This window comes from Diprion similis, chromosome 8 (genome assembly GCF_021155765.1).
Source record: "Diprion similis isolate iyDipSimi1 chromosome 8, iyDipSimi1.1, whole genome shotgun sequence".
NCBI classification, from domain to species: domain Eukaryota; kingdom Metazoa; phylum Arthropoda; class Insecta; order Hymenoptera; family Diprionidae; genus Diprion; species Diprion similis.
This window is the reverse complement of record NC_060112.1, coordinates 2,895,689-2,917,520: the sequence shown is the minus strand read 5'-3', so window position 1 is coordinate 2,917,520 and position 21,832 is coordinate 2,895,689. Positions and strand designations below refer to the sequence as shown.

At 38.2% G+C, this 21,832-nt stretch overlaps 3 protein-coding genes across 7 annotated transcripts in view; 2 read left to right on the top strand and 1 right to left on the bottom strand.

Annotated features, from left to right (window-relative positions):
- LOC124408937 (bestrophin-4) overlaps positions 1-21,832 on the bottom strand; it is a 341,487-nt gene that overhangs the window by 1,232 nt on the left and 318,423 nt on the right. Inside the window, exons 1-8 of one of the 4 annotated variants that reach the window (XM_046886268.1) lie at positions 8,292-8,664; positions 7,214-7,978; positions 3,566-3,735; positions 3,097-3,417; positions 1,619-2,177; positions 1,238-1,536; positions 341-567; positions 15-249 (exon numbers count right to left, since the gene is read on the bottom strand). In XM_046886268.1, the coding sequence (XP_046742224.1) occupies positions 15-249; positions 341-567; positions 1,238-1,536; positions 1,619-2,177; positions 3,097-3,365 (1,589 nt within the window). In that variant the 5' untranslated portion in view covers positions 3,366-3,417; positions 3,566-3,735; positions 7,214-7,978; positions 8,292-8,664. Of the gene's footprint in view, positions 1-14; positions 250-340; positions 568-1,237; positions 1,537-1,618; positions 2,178-3,096; positions 3,418-3,565; positions 3,736-7,213; positions 7,979-8,291; positions 8,665-21,832 lie in introns of those variants that run through there. The other 3 variants (XM_046886266.1, XM_046886267.1, XM_046886269.1) reach the window with 3 other exon arrangements.
- On the top strand, positions 10,161-12,131 carry LOC124408950 (vacuolar protein-sorting-associated protein 36). Its single transcript, XM_046886289.1, has 7 exons — positions 10,161-10,175; positions 10,210-10,381; positions 10,450-10,645; positions 10,719-11,077; positions 11,149-11,313; positions 11,391-11,606; positions 11,686-12,131. Exons 2-7 carry the CDS (start codon positions 10,286-10,288, stop codon positions 11,854-11,856), a joined length of 1,203 nt encoding a protein of 400 aa, XP_046742245.1. The 5' UTR covers positions 10,161-10,175; positions 10,210-10,285; the 3' UTR covers positions 11,857-12,131.
- Positions 12,339-14,705, top strand: LOC124408955. 2 transcript variants are annotated; one of them, XR_006929480.1, is made up of 8 exons: positions 12,339-12,466; positions 12,667-12,881; positions 12,964-13,129; positions 13,224-13,441; positions 13,517-13,684; positions 14,098-14,276; positions 14,363-14,602; positions 14,669-14,697. XR_006929480.1 is itself a non-coding variant. In XM_046886297.1 (7 exons), the coding sequence occupies exons 2-7, from the start codon at positions 12,772-12,774 to the stop codon at positions 14,500-14,502; spliced, it is 981 nt and encodes a 326-aa protein (XP_046742253.1). In that variant the 5' UTR covers positions 12,339-12,466; positions 12,667-12,771; the 3' UTR covers positions 14,503-14,705. The 2 variants fall into 2 exon arrangements, 1 of the variants encoding a protein (XP_046742253.1); XM_046886297.1 differs by having other exon boundaries at positions 14,363-14,705.

Genomic DNA, 21,832 nt, shown 5'->3' with positions numbered 1-21,832 from the left:
GTTTAATTCGATACCTCGGCGCACTGGGAAGTCTGATTGCGGCAGCAGGTGCGCTGGTTGACAGAATTTCACCACCATTTCGACCATTGATTGGGGAAACTGTTCCCGGAACGTTCATAGGAGCAGAAGGAGGTGGTGCTCCCTGTGGGAAAATGCTTTGCACATGAGGTCTAGTCTCCGGTCGCATCGACGTCATGGTCATCTGTTCGTCAACCTCCTCAATCACTCCGATTCTCATCGATCCGCCACCTAGGAGCAACAGCCATCGATTAGTCATTAGTTGAACTTTATTTAGTTGGGATCTTCAAGCATTTTGGTAGGATGAAAAATTGTTTCATACCGGCGTATCGAGACTGCTGTAAAGAAGCTGCAGAGTTTGAATTTGGTATTTTTCCTGGTGCCCTGGTATCGTCGTTTGTTTTATTACCGTCGGGTCTATCCTCTCTACTGAAAAGCCTCCGTAGGACGTTAGTTACGCTGTTTACCCTCGTGAGCGAACCGCCAATATTACTAGGTGTTGAGCCCCCGCTAAATCTGCGCTCTCTGGTACTGACCCTGCTTCCACTTCTGTGTGGGTGAAGTAATTGAAAATAAAGAAAAGGAAGAAATGGAATAAATTTTTCTTCTTTTTTGATACAAAGCTGTATCTGTTTGGTCAATTTACACCGTATATACACAGACGCACAACAATAGTAATTTAGTACAGAAGTATAATATTTCTATCGACATCAAGGCGTTCCAAACTGAAGAAGATTAATTCGAAAATCTATCTGATGTTTTTAACTCAGAATTTAAGTTTCCAATAATTGTATAAAAATTGTTACTCAGCCTAGAGAACTGCCAATTACATGCGTTATATTGTTCGAACAAATTATATAAAATGAAAATTAAGAGCAGATAATAATTCCATGAAACATGATCAAACGTTAGCCAACGTAACAATACAACATTGATTTACAGTGCATTAAGTTTTTTTTTTTGCAAGAAAACAACTTACAATCCGTTGTAAAAATAATCCATCAGCCAGTTTGGGCTGCGTAAGTGGAGTGTGCAAAATAAAAAAAGGAGGAGACAAACAATGAGTGATTATTGAATTATAAACATTTGAATTTAAACTGTGCAATAATATTACACTCCAAACTATTTTGAAACTGAATCGTTTCCGTAATTTCATAAATTTCGTTCAAATTGATGAAAGCGAAAAAAATCTTCCGTTAAATAGCAGAGACGAGATTACCTTGACATTTTTCCACCTGCGGTAAAGTGTATACCCGATGCAGCATCGTCTGCTAGATCATTGTGAAATTTGGAATTGTACTCCGGTGCCAGATCTTCAATCCTGACCGATGATGGCTGCAATTCTTGTTGAGCAGCGGAGAGTTGAATACCAGCGGTTGAAGACTCGGGATGTTCTTCTCGGAAAGGCTGGGCAGCCGCTGTGTAAGGCAATTCCATTGGAAATACTTCGTCCCAATATTGATCCCGAATAAGCTCTGGATGTTCATGATGCATTTCGTCGACGATCAGATAGCTGACCTGTAATTTGATGTGAATGAAAAATTTGGCGATTCAGTCCCATAACTTGAACCGAACGACGTTTAAAATCAGGTAATATTACCTGTAAATTTCTGTCTATTATCCAGTTAACTTCGAAGTCGTCGTCATCCTCGCCGAAAGGATTTATCAATGTTTCTGCCACTTTCAACCAGCCCATGTAGAATAGAAATTCGAGAGTCGTAAAAAAGGGAAAATACAAGTCGATTGCTTCCGCCGATAAATCACCTGTCCATTGCCTTCCCATGATGCAGGTCAAAAAGTATGAGTAAACTGCCAGCGTGACGACTTGAGTGTAGACCAGAGGCACGCTGATCATGTCGTAGTGTATGAGCCTTCCGGCGTTTCCCCGAAACTTATTTAACTCATCGATCAAAGTTTTCACTGCAAAATCGTCACGCACTCTGCCCTCTTTTCGAGCACGAGTAACGATGCTCGAGGCCCATACTATGGGTAGCCAGTGTTTACCAGGCTTTGGGAACTTGGCGTTCAGGCTTTGGAATATCGACAATTCATTTTCCAGCAGTAAACCGGCGTCAACGAAGTGTTCCAATGTTGGAAATCGCTTTTTAACTCTGGGCGATATGTTGGTAAGCACTAAAGTCAAGCAAACGCAGACATATCTGAAAGAAAGAGTAAAGTAGAGCAACTTTGATATACGAAATGTAATTGGGACTGATCGTTGTGTTATATTCTCTCGTTATCAGTAAAGGGGCAACCCGTAAATAAATCATAAATAAGTAAATATATAAAGAAATAAATCATCTCATGTTCAAAAAAAAAACCAAACGTAGAGTCAAGTGAAAAAACCGTCCAGGCACAATTGTCATGTGAAAAAGGTTTGAAAGTCAAACTGAAGTTGATTGAGCTGAATTTGATTCAAACAATAATCCATCAATATAAAAAAAATTAGAAAACCATAAATTACAGTGACGATACCACAATTATTGATGACTTTGAAGAGCTCAAATTGCTGAATTGTTTCTATAATGTAAAAATTGCGTCGTTTTACTGATTGTAATGAACTAGGGCTCGTTTCGTTTGTAAATGAATTCTCTAAAAATTTACAAAGTCAGATATTTGATAACGTTTGAGTTTTTTTTTTTTTTTTTTGTTTACTATTCATCAGTTATAATTATTTCACTCATCAAGTTTTATCGATAAACTGATAAGTGAATTAGAAAATATGACTTACGTTGATTTGTAGAGAATTCATTCAAGGACAAAATCAGCTCTAGTTCATTGAAATCGGTCAAATGATGCGATAATTGTGATATTCAATTATAGTTGAAATTCATGCTTTTTTAATTTCTTCTGTATGATGGTAACATCGTTTCAACAAAATTCAACTTGATTAACTTAGGTTGCACTTTCAAATCTTGTTTACGTCTTATTTCTACCTGGACAGCTCTTTGACTGGACTATGACTTGGGTATATCCTAAACAGAAAATTTAATATATCTTAAAACCAGTATAAAGACCATCTTAACCATACCGCTTGTTAGTTTCGGTAATTAATTATCGTCTACCTGGTTACCGTACCTCACAATGGTACGCCGCATAAGTCTTCCGCGTTCATCCTGGCCGTGAATAGTAGCAGAAACAAAAACTGCGATAGAGTCGGGCCAAGGAATAATCATGTACTGATTCCACCACCTGGTCATGACGATACTGACGTAGAAACCGAGTACAAAAGACAGAGGAATCTTGTCGCTGTAAGCTTTGCAATACTCGACAACTGCCTTAAAGTGTCCTTTTTGCACATCATCCAGGAGAAAACGATGTATGCCCGTGATAGCATAGTTGAGCATTAAAAAAGCAGCCAAGTCGAACCACACCAATTTGTAAACGCTGGCTCGCCATCTAATACATGAAAAATGAAACAACGATTTTCACAAATTTCATGCACGTGCTTATAACAAGGAATTAGAGATTGGTAAGAATATGTTGACGTCGTACACCGCATGTCTGTCTTTATTGGGTGAGGTGTTAATTTGAAAAAATAACAAACCTCTGTAACGTCAAGTGTTAAGTATAAGAACGGGACTAGATTGTGAAATGATCAGTGACGATGTCTAGCACACGCCTCGATGCGTACAGTCCTATCTTTGACAATGATGAGTTGATCGAGATAAACTACTTATCAGTCCCGCTGTGTGTATCCGGTTATGTGAGTCGAGACTGTAATAAAACAGAATCCACAAGTTTAAAATTGAAACGACAGGAACGAGGCTATCAGAAAGATTCTATTCTCGACGATAGAAGCAGAAGTAAAAAGAAAAAACTCTACCCATTCTTTGATTACATTTTTATATCAACTACAGGCAATAAAAAGTTATCACCAGCAATGGGCGTTTTGATTAGACACGTAATTAACGGTGTTATAAATAATTGCTCGGAATGTGTCTATTTAAAAAAAAAAGTCATTTTCAAACAATGAATTGTTTTTTCCGCCAATACATTGTCAGAAATAAAATTCACATAGCAAGCGTACAAATTGTGCGACCTTTGAACTTTGGACTCGATAGCCTATTGCCTTATTTACAATCTTCTTTACAATACTGCTAATCGGTTTTGGGTAATCTTTTTATGCCGGTTTTTTGCTAGACACTTGACTCACAGGTAAGATTACGGAAAATAGCTTTCATATTGCATCGCCAACAGCCGCCAAGGATCGCTTATCTTGTTTGAAACTTTCAATTAAGTGGTGTTGTAATGTGGTCATTTTGATCTTGTGGAAGATAAAAAATGTACCAGTTAAACAAGAGCTCGATCAAGTGGGAAAAAATTAAACTAAAAGTGTCCCGGATAGTTGAAGTCCACGAGAAATTTGAATCCAACAGTTATCAATTGACTTTACAGACGTAAATAACAGTATCGTATGAAGAAATATTATTTATAGTCATTACATCAATTATTATTATCACTAGTAAGAAGGATTATAAAATTTTTGTAAAACATTCTAAAAGAAGAGAAGAAAGTAGTATAAAATTGCTTTCATTCAAAAGGAGAATACTGGCAGAATTGTTTGGGAAGAATTCTTTCGCTTGAATGAGGACTCGATTTGAATAGTCAACTTTCGATTAAAACATTACGATCTCTACTGGTTGGATTTTTTCGTTTTTCACTCAAACAAAACAGACAACGCTTTTAAAGTAATTGAGAGAAAACGATGATATCGTTATCATTGGATACTGACATGGTTCAAATAACCATACGACATGCAAAGTAAACTGGGATTTACTGTCGAATAAATATGAGTTTGAAGTTAGTAACATCAGTGTAACGAAACCTTGAGGGAAAAAATCACTATTTCATAATAATGTAGTAAGTTTGAAGAGACCAAGTTTTCCAAATATGGATTTCTTTTGCCTTATTACAATTTACTGCATTTCAGACGTTTCTAAAATTGGGAAATAACGATTATTCCAAAACGTAAATCATTACAATAACGTTGCTAACTTTAGACTCATGAATAAATACTGTATATTGGTGATACCAGAACACGCATCACGTTTACCTGTTGCATCATGTATGCACTGTTGAGAAATTAGTAAGCCGTGATAAACGTTCTTGTTCAAAAGAGAATGAAAACACTGCGACTAAAGTAATGACAACAAGTAAATTATTGTATGTCCATATCTAAATGTCGAATGACTGACAATGATAGTCAAAGATTGTTAAATTATGATTTCTAATAATTAATTGGGTAAATAAATACGGCACTCGACAGACATTGCACGATGACCTTCCTAGAAGTTGATTATTGATCAGTTATTCCGACTCGGAGAAAGTTATGGGAGTCATCTTTTATAGCGAAAAACAACTGTGCTGGCATGGAATGACTAGCTCAAGATACGGTGATTCTTGAAAGGTGGATAATAAAAAATTCAGACTGATTGCAAATGGATTTTGCACCGGCAGTCGCAGCTACGAGTCATTCATTCACAATCTGCCATCGATAAAACCTTTACATGCTGCAATTGGGAATTCCGAGTATTAGATTAATTCTTATAAACTGACCCATTTGTTCACACTTATCTCGATCCATCAAGCACTGCGTGTTTAAACAGATGCCATTCATAGATTATCTGATAAGTTCATCAAGAGTCTCAAAAGCTCGAATCAATATGGTTTCAACGCTAAGAATATTCATAATTTTTTACCAACATACCAGAGGAGATGTTTGAAATCAATTTTTTAACTTGATCAGATCGATTCTCCATTTCAGTGGACAAATATTTCCAAAAATTTATAACTAAAGTTTCATTTATGAATTTTTTTTTGTGGGTTGGGTTTTGTTATTAGTTCCAGCATTTATTTTAAAAGTTATATTGAAGACTGTCCCTTTATTTAACTATTTTTTCTAGTTGAGAAAGTGAAGCTTGAGTAGTCAAAAAAAGATGCATTCCATTTTCGTTCTCATTTCTAATTATATATGCTACTTAAAATTAATTTTTTGTCAGGAAAAGGAATATTTATGTTTCAAGAATGATTTCAAATGTCATGAAAAAAAATATATAAGTTCGACAGCTATTAATGCGAAGTATTAAACTTGAAAAATATTACATATCTACCGAATAAAATATTCGTATAACTTCTGATATAGGTTTAATAAAATTCTGAAAAAAAATGAGATATCTTAGTGGAACGATACAGAAACGAATTCTGTTGTAAATTTTTATTTTTCACCGCTGGATATAATTCAGTTCTGGAAAGTTTAAGGAAGTGGCTGAATTCTGATTGACAAGGCAAATTCATGTTCAAATTTGAAATGCATAATTTTTTCTTTCTAATTCTAATACTTTCAAACAGAATTTTCATCAGGGAAAAAGGAAAGTCAATTAACAATTGTTTTGTTGTCATATCTCTGAGCAAGAAAAAAAAATATACACACACATATACCTATTAGATATATAAAAATATATATTACAAATATAAAAAAATACACACAAACAATAAATTTTTTACGATTGCTAAAATGATATTACATGCTTGTGACAATTGGTGATAGAATCTTATTAATCTATACAGTCTCATAAATTTTATACTTGACTTGTTATATTTGAGTAGATCAAAATTTCGAAGAACATGGGTTGAATTCCGATGTGAATGAAGTGTGACTAATATGACGATGACAAATCGAGAGAAATAAAAATAACTAACAGATTGTTTGTAATAACAAAATAAGAAATTACATAAGAAGTGACTAATATCTTTGGATAGCAGCTTTTATCATTTTCACGGAAAGTGGTTGTAACTACATGCTATTATTACACCTATAAATCGTGGAGGAACAAAAAAATTTCATTCTGACATTGTCCATTATCAGCTTTTCATCATGAACCGGGATTACAAGCCAGGAACTATGTATAACACAGCTAAGCTATTAGGAAAGAAACCGCGCGGCATGATAAGAAGCGACATTCTTGGCTAATTAATGATAAAAAAAAATGGTACCTGCGTATTTGTATCAAGGTCACAAGAATTCAAGGACAGGAATACGATATCTAAAGGAAGGAAGGAAGTTGCAGGTATGGAATCCGTCGTTTTCTGTCCTGAGACAGTGAAACGATCTGAAATATAGAGACAAGACATTTGTTTCGCTATTCATGGGAATGGGAATAAAATTAAGAAAATATTTGATAATTTAAGTTACCTGAGCAAAAGCTTGATGAAGCATCCAAATCCGCGACAGGTTGCGACCTCCGCTGTGTAGGTGACAGTCATCTTGGCACTTTTGACGGTTTGAAATTGAACGGAAAACGAAGGAGAAGAAGGTAATGACGAAGTGTCCCAACGTGCTATTCAGGTACCTTCTTGCGGAACAGATTGCCTCTGTAATTAGCCGTCAACTAGTTTTGTCATTTTTCAGATCCTTTTGATCTCTGTGGCGGCTCGCGGCGAGGATTAAATTGTTAATCGAGGACGATGTAGAATGCAGACAACAGTGACAATGGTCAACGGTCAGCATTAATGGCAATGTATCGATTGATGCATACTCATCCAGCAGTTGAATGTTCCGGTTACGAAGACGCCGACGATGCTGAGGTACAAAAAACCGAGTTGAAGGCCAACTGGTGTATGTATGTATGTATACCTCCTCTGCCAACTTATCGTGCTGCCTGTTGCATAATAATTTATTCTTCTTTGCTCGTGCGTATTGTTAGTTTAAGGATTTCAAAATAACGTCCCTCGTTAATTTAATAGACCGTGTCTTATTATTGTCTAGATTTTTTTTCAAGTATTATATATACACCTTACTTTGACAGTTTTCTTTTCACCACACCACTAAAATTATTATCACTGCCTGGTAGCGGTAATAATGATAATTTTTGGCTCCTCGTCTATGGACAATAAAAACAACTCAGGTAATAATGACATCTTGTCGTATCTTGGCATAATAATGAGCGTCAGTGTATACCTGAAAAACAAATAGAAATGGGAAAAAAATGAAAAATAGAAAGTCGGATCGTGGCCGTAAAATTATTCTAAGAGTTTCAAGAATTCGTATCGGTACAAGAAGTGCTTGAAGTATAAGAACAAACAGAAAAATTTTCGTTTCGCGACAGCCGGTATAAGTAGGTAATTTAATTTTTCAATTTCGCGGCTTGTACCGTCTCACGAGTTTCTTTTGTTTTTTCTCCCTTTCGCGGGATTACGAACAAAGGAAGGTGCTTTTTTTCCGACACGCGATGTTTGACGGACAAAAGAATTCTTAAAGTTTTATACGCTACCTGAATCAAGAAGGCAACACAATCGGCTATGCAGCGTTGCAATTACAGCACTCGAACGATTTAAACTATAGAATCAATGCAGTCCGTCAGAGGGGTGGAGAATTAGAAAGGGGAGGAGGTTGTGCGTTGCGGGAATTCCGACATGCATTCACGCGGTGCAATGTGCACGTATTGTGAGGCCACAATTGGTGAGAGGAAATGCTCGTAGAATCCTTTGCGGCACCAAATAATTCTACTTCAATTCCGTTATCACACACTTATAGGACGACGAGCGAAGCCGCGATACACACCATGTGCTTTTTTTCTCGCACCGCGCGACTCACAAACTCCGCACTCCACGGCCGCTGACAGCTGACTGCAGTCACTGTATTGAGTGAGACAAAAGTCGAGCGCGCCGAGTCGCTCGGTCGGTAAGATAGGTCTGTAATTTTTTCGCCTCTCACTGTTTTCGTCACGATTACGAGAAACAATTACGACATGGATTCATCCGCGTGCATACGAGGTTTATCCGGCCTATGACGTTCTCGTTTCCGGTTTGTCGGCTGATCCCTGTAGCCGACAAGGTTCAATTGTCGAGTTCCTGTATGAAGCCTACATCTATACGATAACACTGATTATTCAGGCAGGGTGAAACAACAATCGTTAAGTAACTTGTATAGTAAATTTGTTTTAGGCCTGAAACTTTCTTTTCAAATAAACCATACCTACATCGTCGTTTGTTTTTTTCCGCGAATAGCAGTAAGCGGTGATCAATCGACGCAAACATACCGAGGTCGTTAATACTATACAGACGCACGAGGAAGAGATTTTTCTTCCCTATTAATTGTCGTGTAGGTATGTAGACTTGCGGGTATGATGACAATCAGATGATAATTAGTCAGGTTAAATTGTAACGCGTATTGATTGTAATTCACAGTCACATAATCATTTCGATATTACAATATAGTTTACAGCTGGCATGTACAGATATATCTAGACTGTACTTTTTCATATAATAACAATTTGTAGTAGCAGCTTGGGTCTCAAACGCTAAATATAGCTATGATAATACATCCAACTGGCTCAACGTTTAAGTGGGCTGTATTCCTAAACCCAGGAAACGAATCTACATTTTTACGATTCAGGTGTGCGTCATGGCCTAACAATAAAATGTGAACCGCGCCAGGATGACAACCGTTAACTTTATCTCGTTGCCAGAATTCTTAATACACATAGATAACCGCATGTATTACAATTCCGCAGAAACGGATAGATAAATTATACATGTATACCCGGTATACTCCGATCCCTGAATGAAATTATGCCTGACTGGTCAATCTGGTTAGATAATCATTATCATTACATCTCTGGAGATGGGCTGAGCTTAAGAGGCTGTACCCGGAAGTTGGTGCAAATTGAGTTCACCTTCGTATTTTCATTAAAATTCTTATGCTGTGTAACAGTGTGTCACCGTGTAACCCTATGTATATAAATCGTACTGTACTATAGTGCAATATTGCAGTATAAATGACGTATGCGATGCGAAACAAATATGTAATTGATATTCTTCATGTGAACAGAGCTGACTTAACATCTAGTTGGATGTACTAGGCCTATAGAAATACGCACACGGCTATAAGCCGATGTTTTTCCCAACTGCTCAGTTTTATACATGTATGTACTACATAACTACATACCTATATACATACACCTTATAAAAACAAAAATAAATCGTACTAGAGGCCGAGGCCAATGTAAAGGCATACACACATTCAAAAATGTATTTCATCGTTGAACAGTATCAATATATCGATACTCAAAGCTCGATCTCAGTCAACGGCCCGATATTCGAGATCATTGACAGTGGCGCCAACTGTCGGAGGAAAAATTGAACAGCTGACGGTGGTGTGAAAGTGTCGATGGTATGAAGCGTATGAAGCGTATGAAGCAAACTTAACTTAGCCCAACCTGAAACTGACGACTGAACCGCGGGCTGGGCAAGATTTCTAGTAACGATGAACAGATTCGAATACGCCGAAGCTCGGCTTCAGGCCAACGAGGAGTTCCTCAAACGTGAAAAGGCTGTGAAGCTTTACGATGGAGACACGAAGGTAAACGGTCAAGTCGGGACACCTCGAAGCAAACACAACATAACCTGCCGAAATTTATCTTTTGACAGACGTCATTTGAGGGCGGTGAACTGGTCCTGACAAATTACAGAATCCTGTGGGGTCGGCCGGGCGAAATTCCGAGGGGTCTTACCTGCCTGTCCCTTTCTCTACGATATATCGTATACTTCGAGGAGGAAACCCCCGGTCCGTTCTCTTTTGGTCGGAGTAAAAAAATCGTTTTACATCTGGCCGAAGCTGCTGTTGGTAATTCATTCAGATATTCACATACATCGCATTACTGGCTCGTCAAACTACTCTGCAATCAATCATATTTCAGACAAGATGCCTGGTCCTATTAATTACAGCGCTAACAATCATGTCAAGCTATCTTTCAAAGAGGGAGTAGATCCCAATTTTATCAGCTACATCGCTGATGCGGTTACAAAGCGGGCTTGGGAACTTGTTACCTCTGTTCCCATTCCTCAATCGCCTACCTCCAGCACTGAGTCAAGCAGTCCGCGACAATTGCCGATGATCAAAACAAGGACTGGAATTGTTGGGATAGAACGAAGCCTTCAGGAGCGACAGAAAGCCACCGATGAAAGCATATCAATGGCCTTTCAGGACCTTCAAAAACTTATGGGGATGGCCAAGGATATGGTCTCCATTTCAAAGACCATATCCAACAAAATACGGGTTGGTAGAAATTTTGTTCACTCGTTCTGTTGCGGCGTGAGAGACTCACTGACATCCAATCTGTTTTTCAGGAAAAACAAGGTGATATAACCGAGGATGAAACGGTTAGATTCAAGTCTTACCTTATGAGCTTAGGTATAGACGACCCTGTCACGAGAGACGCGTACAAGAGCAGTAACGAGTATTTCAGACAGTTAGCTAGAGAGTTGGCACAAATATTAGAGGAGCCACTGAAGGTAGGCAGAGTTTAGAACTGGCTGAACTGATCTTGACTTCACACCTGCACTTTTTGTTTATTTATTCTCTTTTTCAGGAAGTTGGTGGCATGATGGCACTGACCGACGTTTATTGTAGAGTGAATAGAGCAAGAGGTCTGGAACTTTTGTCTCCGGAGGATGTGCTGAATGCAAGCAGACAATTGGTTCCACTTCGATTGCCAGTTATTCTCAGAACTTTTGAGAGCGGAGTGATGGTTCTGCAGCTGGAATCTCATAACGAGACTGTCATTGTTGAATCTGTGGAAGCATTGGTACTTAGTGAAATTTTTTATACAAATTTTTTGGTATTCATCGCCCGTTCACATACACTCATAGTATTTTTCTGTTCAGCTGGAAGAGAAGGGATCGATAACTGTCGAGGAGCTCGCTCAGTCTGCAGGAATATCAATTCTGCTAGCACGCGAGAGACTGATCGCCACAGAGAGACACGGAAAAGCGTGCAGAGACGATTCTATAGAGTCTTTGAGGTTTTACCCAAATCTTTTTCTCACTCAGTGTTGAGTGGTCAGGAGCCTCGCGATATTTTAAAAACTTACAAGCCGTTACAGTTTTCGAGCTAAATGAAAACTTAAGTTCAGTAATAAGTGTGAATAACAACAATAATGATAATAATGCGAGACAGTTTGAAGCTAGTTAAACTACAGAAGAACCTTATTCTAGATGTCAAGTATCAAATAATTTAGTCGCAAGCACTTCGAAGCAGAAGGAAAGGCTGTTTGTACATTTCTGTGCCTTTACGTATATTAATTTATATACAGTTTGCTTGCTAATAGTTTAAAGAAAAAAGAATTACTCATAAGGTACAGCCACAACTATTGTATATTAATTGTTTACTATAAATTTACTCTGTTTCAAAGAAGTTTTATGCTCTATTTACCCGAAACAATTTGAACGAAAGTCCCGCCGTTTGTTTCCAGTAGCGCAGCGCCTCTCGCGGAAAATCATGGCAATCTCCGTTTTGTCGTCTGCTGGTAAATAGTGGACTTGGAAACTGCTGGCAAGAGTCGCGTTGCCTTGGGTGGAACTATAGAATTTGATTTCTAGCCGTCTGCCGGGTTTTCCGTATTTTATCGAGGCACAGCAATCGCTTCCTGAGCTTTCAAGGACTTCGGTAAGCATAAAAACCGGTCTTTGCGTCTCGCCTACATTATTACGTAAACAAAACTTCTGCGACCTTTCGAGGTTATGCTTACGCTGCTTCGCTGTAAGCTCGAACGATTCTCGAGACGTTTAAAACTTTTTGCTACCCGTACCGTTTCACTTTTCGGTTGAATAAAAACGTGACCTTACTATTTTCTTTATTCCCGCCAGTCTTAACGCAGCCCGATGATGCTTTGAATGGCTTCAGTTACATTCTGCTCAAAGTCCTGACCGTCCTGAATCCATAGCCTTAGTTTATTACTCAAGACGACTTCCATGAGATTTATTGAGGATGAATTGCAAGAGGTCTCCAAACTTTGTCACAATGTGGTCGAAGGTAGCCGAATTGTGTCCTGCTTCCAAACTATGGTTCGGATCGAAATAACGTAAGAATCTGCCAACTCTGAGACTTCGGTTATTTCAAATCAGCTTTGTCATCCTTTGCATGAACGTCGAAACATTTTGCAGGAAGACGTCATTTAAGAAAATCATCGTATGCGCTCAATTTCCCGAAAATTATCCCAAAACTCCATTGCTGATTGAATTGAAGAGTAAAACTTTGTCCGAAAATCTGCTGGCTGGCTTGACCAACGTGTGCGAACAGGAATGTAAAAAAATCTTGGGAAAAGCTCAGGTGATTTATTTTGACAAGGCATTCATTTTCATCTTATAATAACCACTCGCAGCGGTTCATACCGAATTTTACTAAATGCAAACTGATTTATTAGGTTCTGCCAGTTTTAAAGTTCGTCAGCAATTTTATCCATGAAAATTCACTCTGCTGTTGTTACGACGAAATATCTGCATTGAAAAAGCTTCTTGGAGAACGTGACAAACTGCAGTTAAAACAGAAGAGTTCCTGTATCAATTTGAAGGTTTATCAAGGACTTTATTATTTTAAGACTAAAATATTGGTCCCTGACAATTATCCCGAAATTTCAGTCAGGTAAGCTTGGGATATTAGATAATAATTTCCTATATTTCTTATTTCTCGTCGCTTCTTGACGTTTCCTTATTTCAGTTTGGAAGAAATCGACACTAACTTCCCACCTGTTTTCACCCGTCATTTAGTAGGGCAGGGCAGAGAACTAGGCAGAAGATGCGTCGAACCGCCGTTAAAGAAACTCCCTAATCAACCGCTGTTCAAACCTTCGCCCTCTCTCTGCAAAGTTGTATCTTTTCTCATAAGGTAAATAGATAACTCAGGGTATTTATGAAATATCTTCTTTAATCTAGTTTCCTCCACTGAAATGTAATAATACTGGAATACTCGCTGCGATGGTGAGGGTTCCAGAGAGATAGAGATAACTCGGAGGTAAAGTATTGTCTCTTTCTACTAGCCACTGCGCATGCGTGGGACAGTCTAAGCAAAAATGTAATGTCACTGATTTACAAAAGGAAATACGTGCGAAACAGGCACTGATCTTCGGTGTACAAACTTTGTGAAAGATGGCACCGATGCAAGAGAGACAGCAATTCACATCCAAGCTATCTCTCTCCAGAAATCCAGCGTTTCAGTATTATTATATCTAAGTAGTTTTCTCGCACTCGAATGTCTCGATCAGCTTTTTTTACAAACAGCATATCTTATCTGTTATTAAGATCTGCCAAGACACTTCCAAACCAGCATTGTCAGCTCTGCAGAGATGCTTGTCTTCCTCAGAATCCAGAGGATGCCGTAACCGACGAGACGGCAGATTTGCACGTCGAAAGGCTGTACTGCAGCCATTTGTTCCATCAGCAATGCCTCATAACGTATATGAAAACTCCTCCATTTCACGGTATTTCCAAAGTTTTTCTCTTGTGATTCTCTCTGGTACATTTACTTTGATAAAAATAATGAAACAACTACCGCGTTTCTTTACAGGAGGGAAAAAGTGTCCTGGTTGCGGTCAAAGAGTTTATCATGACAAGTGGGTTGTCAGTGAACGACTAGCGGAAGATCGTTGGGCACACGAACAGGCTCGAGTTCGTGAGCTGGCAGAGGTTGCTGATTTCTTTGAATAAGTTCGAACATATTTCGATTGTAACACGCCATGATTGTATCATTGCGACAAAGTGTCAACCTTAGGTGACAAGGATTTATGTACGGCGTCTCTAAGGCATGGTATATACATATATTAATTGTATAATATATATATACTATATTTTAGTAAAATTACAATGGTCTGGGGATTTGGTTATTGAAAGAAACAAAAGAAAAGGAGAAGACTTGAGGGTTTAAGCACAATAATCACAATAACAGTGAATAACTTGTCATAGTTGACCAATTATTTTAACTGCTAACGAATGAGAGCCGACCTATTTGCTAACATTAATTTGCTAACTTGCTAGCTAAAATTTAGTTGTGTGAGTTAGGGTATTCATCGATCTATTATTATCATTACTTTTTTCCTACGTTGATAGGAAACAGCGCGAGAATCTGCCTTGATTACACGAATACACATGCCGCCCTGATTGAATCTGTCGAAAGAAACTGATCTCGTAGATTCAAGTGTGATCAATTGGGTTTAGAAAATACCGAACTTCAGAAGGAATGTTGTTTTACAGATGTAAAAGGCAAAGAAAGAACACATATACTCCCCCCCCCCCCCTAAATTAAACAATAATATTAATAATAACAATGATTAATCAATTTTGTACAGTTCATATTTCTCTGAATAAAACAGACTGATGTTGTTTCTACGCATATAAGTATACAATGCTGATTTCTTTTGAACACAAAAACAAGAAATTAATGGACTGATCGGATGGAAAGTGCGGAATATAGTTTGCAATGAACTGTCATAGTGCCTTCAAATTTGTTTTTTAATCCCTACTCAATGATCGAGGGTGAAGAGAGAAAGAGAACTTCATTACCCAATTTCTGTTGAAACAAGCGGCTTTGGGCCGTCGTCAGCCACCTCCGAACGCCCCGTTTTCACACTGCAGGTTCCAAGTTCATAGAGAAAATATAATATTAATATCCAATTTGAATTTCGAACTACAAATTCAGATTCGTACTTAATGATTTAAAAGCTTTGAGGTGCTAGATTACATGAAAATATGATAACTTTTTTTTGTTTCAACCACTATAATGGATACATCATTACAGTTTTGGAGGTCTGACCTTGGATTCGTTATTGGTAATATAAAAAACCTTCGCCTACTAATTTCTACCAAAAGCAAATATTTTCAGATTTTTTTACCCACCATATTGAATTAGCCATTTTGGATTTCGAAAATCCTACCTCAGTTCGTGATCAGCCTACCAACAAAACTTTGAGTACCAATTTTCATGAAAATCCAAAAGTTTTTAGTTTTTTTTTCACTACGTTGAATGCATCCAATTTTAATTTCGCAAATTTGACTCCGTGAGATTCGTGATCAGCGACTCACAAAACCTGTACAGTACCAATGTTTATTTGAACCCATTCATTCATTCTCGTGATGTCATCATTCTTGCTTTATTTTTTCGAATTTTGTTACTTAAATATATAAAAAAGTACCGTACGAATCAAAGCCAAAATATAATCAGTTCTCCGTTTGGAAAAGTCGTGTCGATTCAGAGAAAAATTATTGAACTCCGATAACTCGTTCTCGAGATCACACTAACAACAGTGTTGCGTCCTATATATCGCATGATAAAAATCGGTTCAAATAAATCGTAAGTATTTTCTGCAATATCACACTTAGGATTCTAAAATCATAGTTTGTATCTTTATTAATACGTGCTTCGATGATTTTAAATATTTGAATAACGTATCGTGGTCTAAATGTTTTTTTTCAATTTGTTTTTCTTGTTTGTTTTATAATGTATTTTAAATTGCTTTTAAGATATTGCGAATGTAAGTAAGTATTACTCATATTTATTACTAATTGATTGATCGTTACTTTTAGTACCTCGATCCTGATGACTCCTAAACAAGCAGCGTGGTCAGAAAAAGACCTGGTGTCAGCTGTCCGAGCAATTAACTCGTTCACTTTAAATGAAAATATTGACTCAAAATGCCTTTATTCGAGTAAAAAAAGAACACTTTTTGAATGATTTTGAGATGTTTTAGACATCTTGCAGAAAATAAGTTTTTTTCGATTTACTCGTAATAACTGTACAAAATTAATAGTGACAATCGATTTGACAGAAAATCTTAACCCTATTTCGTATACTTGACAATTATTTAATATGCAGTATATCTCGTGAAAATTCTAACTAAGAAACGAAAATCAAGATTGTTGACTTTAGTGTCCAAAAAAGTGAATGAGTTAATACTTTTTTATAAGAATCTTAAGTCTACTTGCTGCATTCGTGCGATTATTGATCTCAAATACTAAATATACTACGTATAGTTTGTTTATTTAAGTATGTTAAAGCCGTAGGCCTTATTTATTCTACCATAGTAAAATAAGGCCTACTGGCAAGGTTTTAAAAAATGTTTAATATAGTTTTTGTTTATGGTATACAAGTTACCACTCTTCTTTTATATCTCATAAAAAATGTACTTAAATAATGATTATTATTAACAAGTATACCTTAGCTAGGCCTTACTACCCGCAGGTACCTTGTATGTACATACAGACGTCCATGCGAAAAGGGTCGTGAGTGATTATTTGGATCTCGAAACGTCGAGATCTAGTTAAATCTCAACTTTTCATTTTCGGGGTGATTCTAATAACTTCCTTTTTTCCCTGGTAACGGTAATTTGAAAAGAATGCTACATCATAAGCTAAGAGTTTGCGGAAAAGTAGTACTTTCCTCCCGCTAATGAGTTGCATAGTTTTTCTGGTTTCCTCTTTTTTTTTTTTAACTTTGAACCATTTCTTTCTGTATTCTTGTGAATTTTGAATAACGTTATAGCTTCCAGGCTAATAAAACAATCACACTTACACGTGAAAGGAAAAAACTTTTAAGTCATCAATTTGGTCAGAGCTGAGTCGGCAATAGAGTTCTATATGGAATGCAGAAATAAAAGTCGTTTATTCCCTTGGGTGATATAATCTTCGTCTTTATTCCCTTGTTGCATAACGTACTATTATCGGTTTTCGACTTAAGTTACACACCAACTTGTGGACAAAAATTGGCTAATTACAAGAAAACGTAATCTAGGCATAAAGTTGGATTCGTCGAATAGTGTTTAGTAAGTATTGATCTTCACGACAGGCACACACATACATACGTGTATGCATCTCTACGTGTACATGTACGTATTGTACACACATAACATACGCCTCTTCGTCCAACTCGAGTTTACTTTTCTGGCTGTCTCTCTTTCTCTATCCATTTTTCTCTTCTTACGTGCCTTTCCGATTACATACGTTAAATAATAAAAAAGTCGTCGGTTACATTCCCCATACAATCCACTGGAGACTTAATATTATAGGAGTGGATCTCGTTTGTAACGTTAGAAAAACGTAAGCATAAAAAAAAAAATTTCGTTCACCATACTTCATAAATTAAAAAAAAATGTGTGCAAGTGAAAAGTCAAGTAAGCGCGATCTTTCACATATAACGTAAAACGCTCATTTTTTGACAGAAGCTTTCTTTTAACCTAAGCAAACTGTTTAGGGGTTGTCATGGTGGAAAGTCGTAAATTGCTTTTTTCCGAAACACCCTACATACACACATACATACATCTATATTTTACGCGCGAATGTTCTATCTCGTTTTATATCACGTGTGTGTGTGTAACACATTACGCCGTGGATAATCGCACACACGAACACACGAAGTGAGAGAAAAGTTTTAATGATTCTTGTGTGTGTGTGTGTGTGTGTGCGATTTCGAGGTTTATGCACGCGATGCATTATAGCTGATCGTGAGACCACGAGGCGCCGTACTAAGAGACGAAATACTACGACTCATTGATTTTTCATGGTTGTAAGCGCAGTGACCGACCGCCTCTGAGGCTCCCGCCACCCCATCCCAGCTCCGTTTCTTCCTTCCCCTCAGCCCTCCGCTTTCCTTTTCTTTCCTTCTGCGTTAGGGGCTGAATGAAGCAATTCATGAATGCCGTGCATGTGCCAGGGTTATGTACTGCAAACGGTATTTATTATGGGAGTACGCGATACGGGAAAGGGCGGAGGGCGGAGGGCGGAGGTACATAGGTAGATATACTCCTCGAGGAGAGTGAGTCATTTATCGGGTGACCAACGGATCCGCGCCTATCGTGCATGCATACGGTATACTGCATCGGACCTAACTGCATCAAGTCGGTGAAAATAATAGCCGTATAGACCACCCTTAAGGCGAATGGGGTGCCAAAATAATTCCCCCAGAAGCCCGCGCAGACGGGACGATGGCAATTTGCTTTCTTTTGCAATGAGCGAAAGAGCGAGCAGAGGGATTGACGAATTCGAATGCGTCGCGTGCGGCTAACCACCCAATTACTTTAATACCTTAAGGTACACTCGTTTATATGTACAACGGACTGAACGTGAATTGGGAATTATTACATGCCACGTATTCGCCGGATGGATGCAGTATGACTGCATTTTAGGTTTTTGATATTAATTTCAATTAGTCACGACTCGAGAATGACTAATCAGTTAGTTTTCTTGGATTTCTTCGGTCTCTTCTTCTGTAATGGACTTATATTAGATATACAAACTTGTAAAATTTAGGGTGGTACTTGAAAAGGTCATTCTTGAATTTCGACTTTTTCAGACCCCGAATCGGCTCCAAATAATTAAAAAATATATACCTAATTTTTTCAGATTTTTATCTCAATTCTAAACCGTACCGTCAGAGGGTTGATTTCTCCATTTAACTCTTTTCAAGAGGATAGTAAATCTACCAAACCGATTTCGATGAAATTTGATATGACAGGTCTTTTAGGTTGCTGATCTGGACTTCGAATTTCGAAATTCAAAATGGTGGATCCAATATGCTAATACCGAATGACTTTTGGGCTGTTTGTCCGCCACGTTGCATTTTGCATCCTTCTGCTAGGTTTACTATTCCCTTGAAAAGGGTTTTCCCTTGAAAAATCGACCCTCTGCCGGCACCGCCTAAAATTGAGGTAAAAATCTGAAAAATTGCGGGAATTATTTTTGAATTATTTGTAACCGATTTGGAGAATGAGCCAGTCGAAATTTACAAATACCAGCTATTTTCGCGCGAGCGTCGCGTTACGACAAAGTCGCAAACTCTCTCATTATATAGGGCCAGCCTTTCATGCAAGCGCGGATACATTGTTAACGTCGAGTAAACTCCCATAACATTTTATTTTAACCTGGAAAAATACTCAAGTGCCAAGATTTTATTAACATATCCGTTTTCTTTTTTTTTACATAGTGATTTGTGTAAACGTTTTGTATGAAATATTGTGTGTTTGAATGGTAATAAATTTGATTATTTGGTAAAAGAAATGACAAAACCGTTACATTTGCTGTGTGGCCCTATTGAGAGAATTCTGTCTCGAAGATAAATTTGAGCCAGGCAGTGGGGGATAGCAATCGAGTACGAAGTCGGGAAACGGTCCAATTAAATTTGGAGAGTGCACAGTATTCTTATTTTCTCATCATTTTGCAGTCTGCATATATGAGGAAAACGGAGCTTGCGTAACACCGAAATTCTAGGAGAACATGAGACATTGATTTACTCCCACGAGTGCGGGCGAGTAATATTGTACGAAAAACCCTTGTGTATTGCTGCCGCACGTTGCGTCATAAAAGTTCAATGATCCATTAGATAAAGTGCGTGCCAAATCTTCAGGGCAAAGATATAATGCGCATAGACAGCTTGGAGCATACTATACATACATATATACATGTACTTCTGGGCCTGCATGGGATGCCTAGACTCTGAATAGCGAAATGAAGTTAGCCCTCCGGCATTCTGTATGTACGCGTAATTCATATTGTAGGTATATGTAATGTATACATATATAAGATATATATATGTGGAACGGAGTGAATTATTTCGCAGCCAGCGGGTCAGTCTGGCTTCAATATTGGCCCGCGATACCCGTATTCGCGGGTCATTGTATATACGATACAGTATACATGCAAATTTTGTTACGTACTTGAAAATAGAACCTCCCGACATGCACATCGTTCGAATTTTTGTAAGATTTAAAAGCGATCTCAGGAGCGACTACAATTCTATGAATACATGTAGGCGTTCGCAGAATTCTTCTTTGTCAGGATTTCCTGGAAGCTGTAGAGTGAAAAAAAATGAAACGTACGGCTGAAATAGAAAAGTTTCCACTTTCTCCGTGTAATTGGATACACAGATGTATATTCACGACGCCAAATTACTATAAAATCTCAACGAACGTCGAAAAATGATAGATGCCGGTAGTTATCTCGTGAAGATCGCGGAAACGACGATTTGCAATTTGAAAATACAAATGCTTCGCGCGTAGAAGTCGCAAATATCCGAACTTCCTTACCGACCGCGCAATACTTCGCCCTTCCGGACCGCGGGCTGAGAATCGAGATAGTCGGGCATTGCGTAATAAATAATATATACGCGTGCATTTGCCACCATGATTAATTTTGAATTCGATCGTCGAATTTAACCATGAGCTGAACAACGGTTTGCGAGTAGAAATCGCAACTGTTCGAACTCCTTTACCGACCGCGCAGTTCTTCGCCCTTCAGGACCACGATATGAGATTCAAGACAGTTGAGCATCGCGCAATACTATAAACATGTGCACCGCCCGCCATGATTGATTCTGAATCCGATAGTCGAGTTTGTTCGTGAGTTGAACGGGTAAACGGTAAGTGTACAAACACCGATGCTTAATCGCGTTCGTTAAATATAATAAGACTCGACCAATGGCGAGGGCGGTACTTTAGTCAGTTAACGATCGTTACCAGTGGTGAAAACGACGATCGTAGTTTGTTTCGACCGACGCGATCTGGTGTTTATTTACTTTTGGCCATCCCCCTGCATCTGTTTTCCCGATGAAGCAGCAGCATTCGCAACGATGTTTACCTCCAATTAGAGGTGTCGACGGGCCATTTGTGAGTGTGTATTATACGCACGTTACACACATTCCATAGTCCGAGTTGTGTGAAGCACGGCAAACAATGGAACGGTTGCAAGCTGTGTTTAATCGTGAACTCGACTTTGTTCTCTTTCGCACATTCCGTGAAAAGTATCGTTCGGCTCGGATCAACTTGGCAAATACAGGCGTGATGATTGTGAACCGAACTAGGTATACTTGCCAGAAAAGAGTTTTGTGTGTGTCCGTGTATGTTTACCTCGCAATGCAATCAGCGCTTTCATCGGTGCCGAGAGCAATTAGCCTTACAATGGCTTGCAGCTGGGTGCAGAAAGAGTCAACGTGACATTTATACAGGTATATATAGTTTTCTACCGAGAAATTTTACCGTTTATATCGCAATATGAG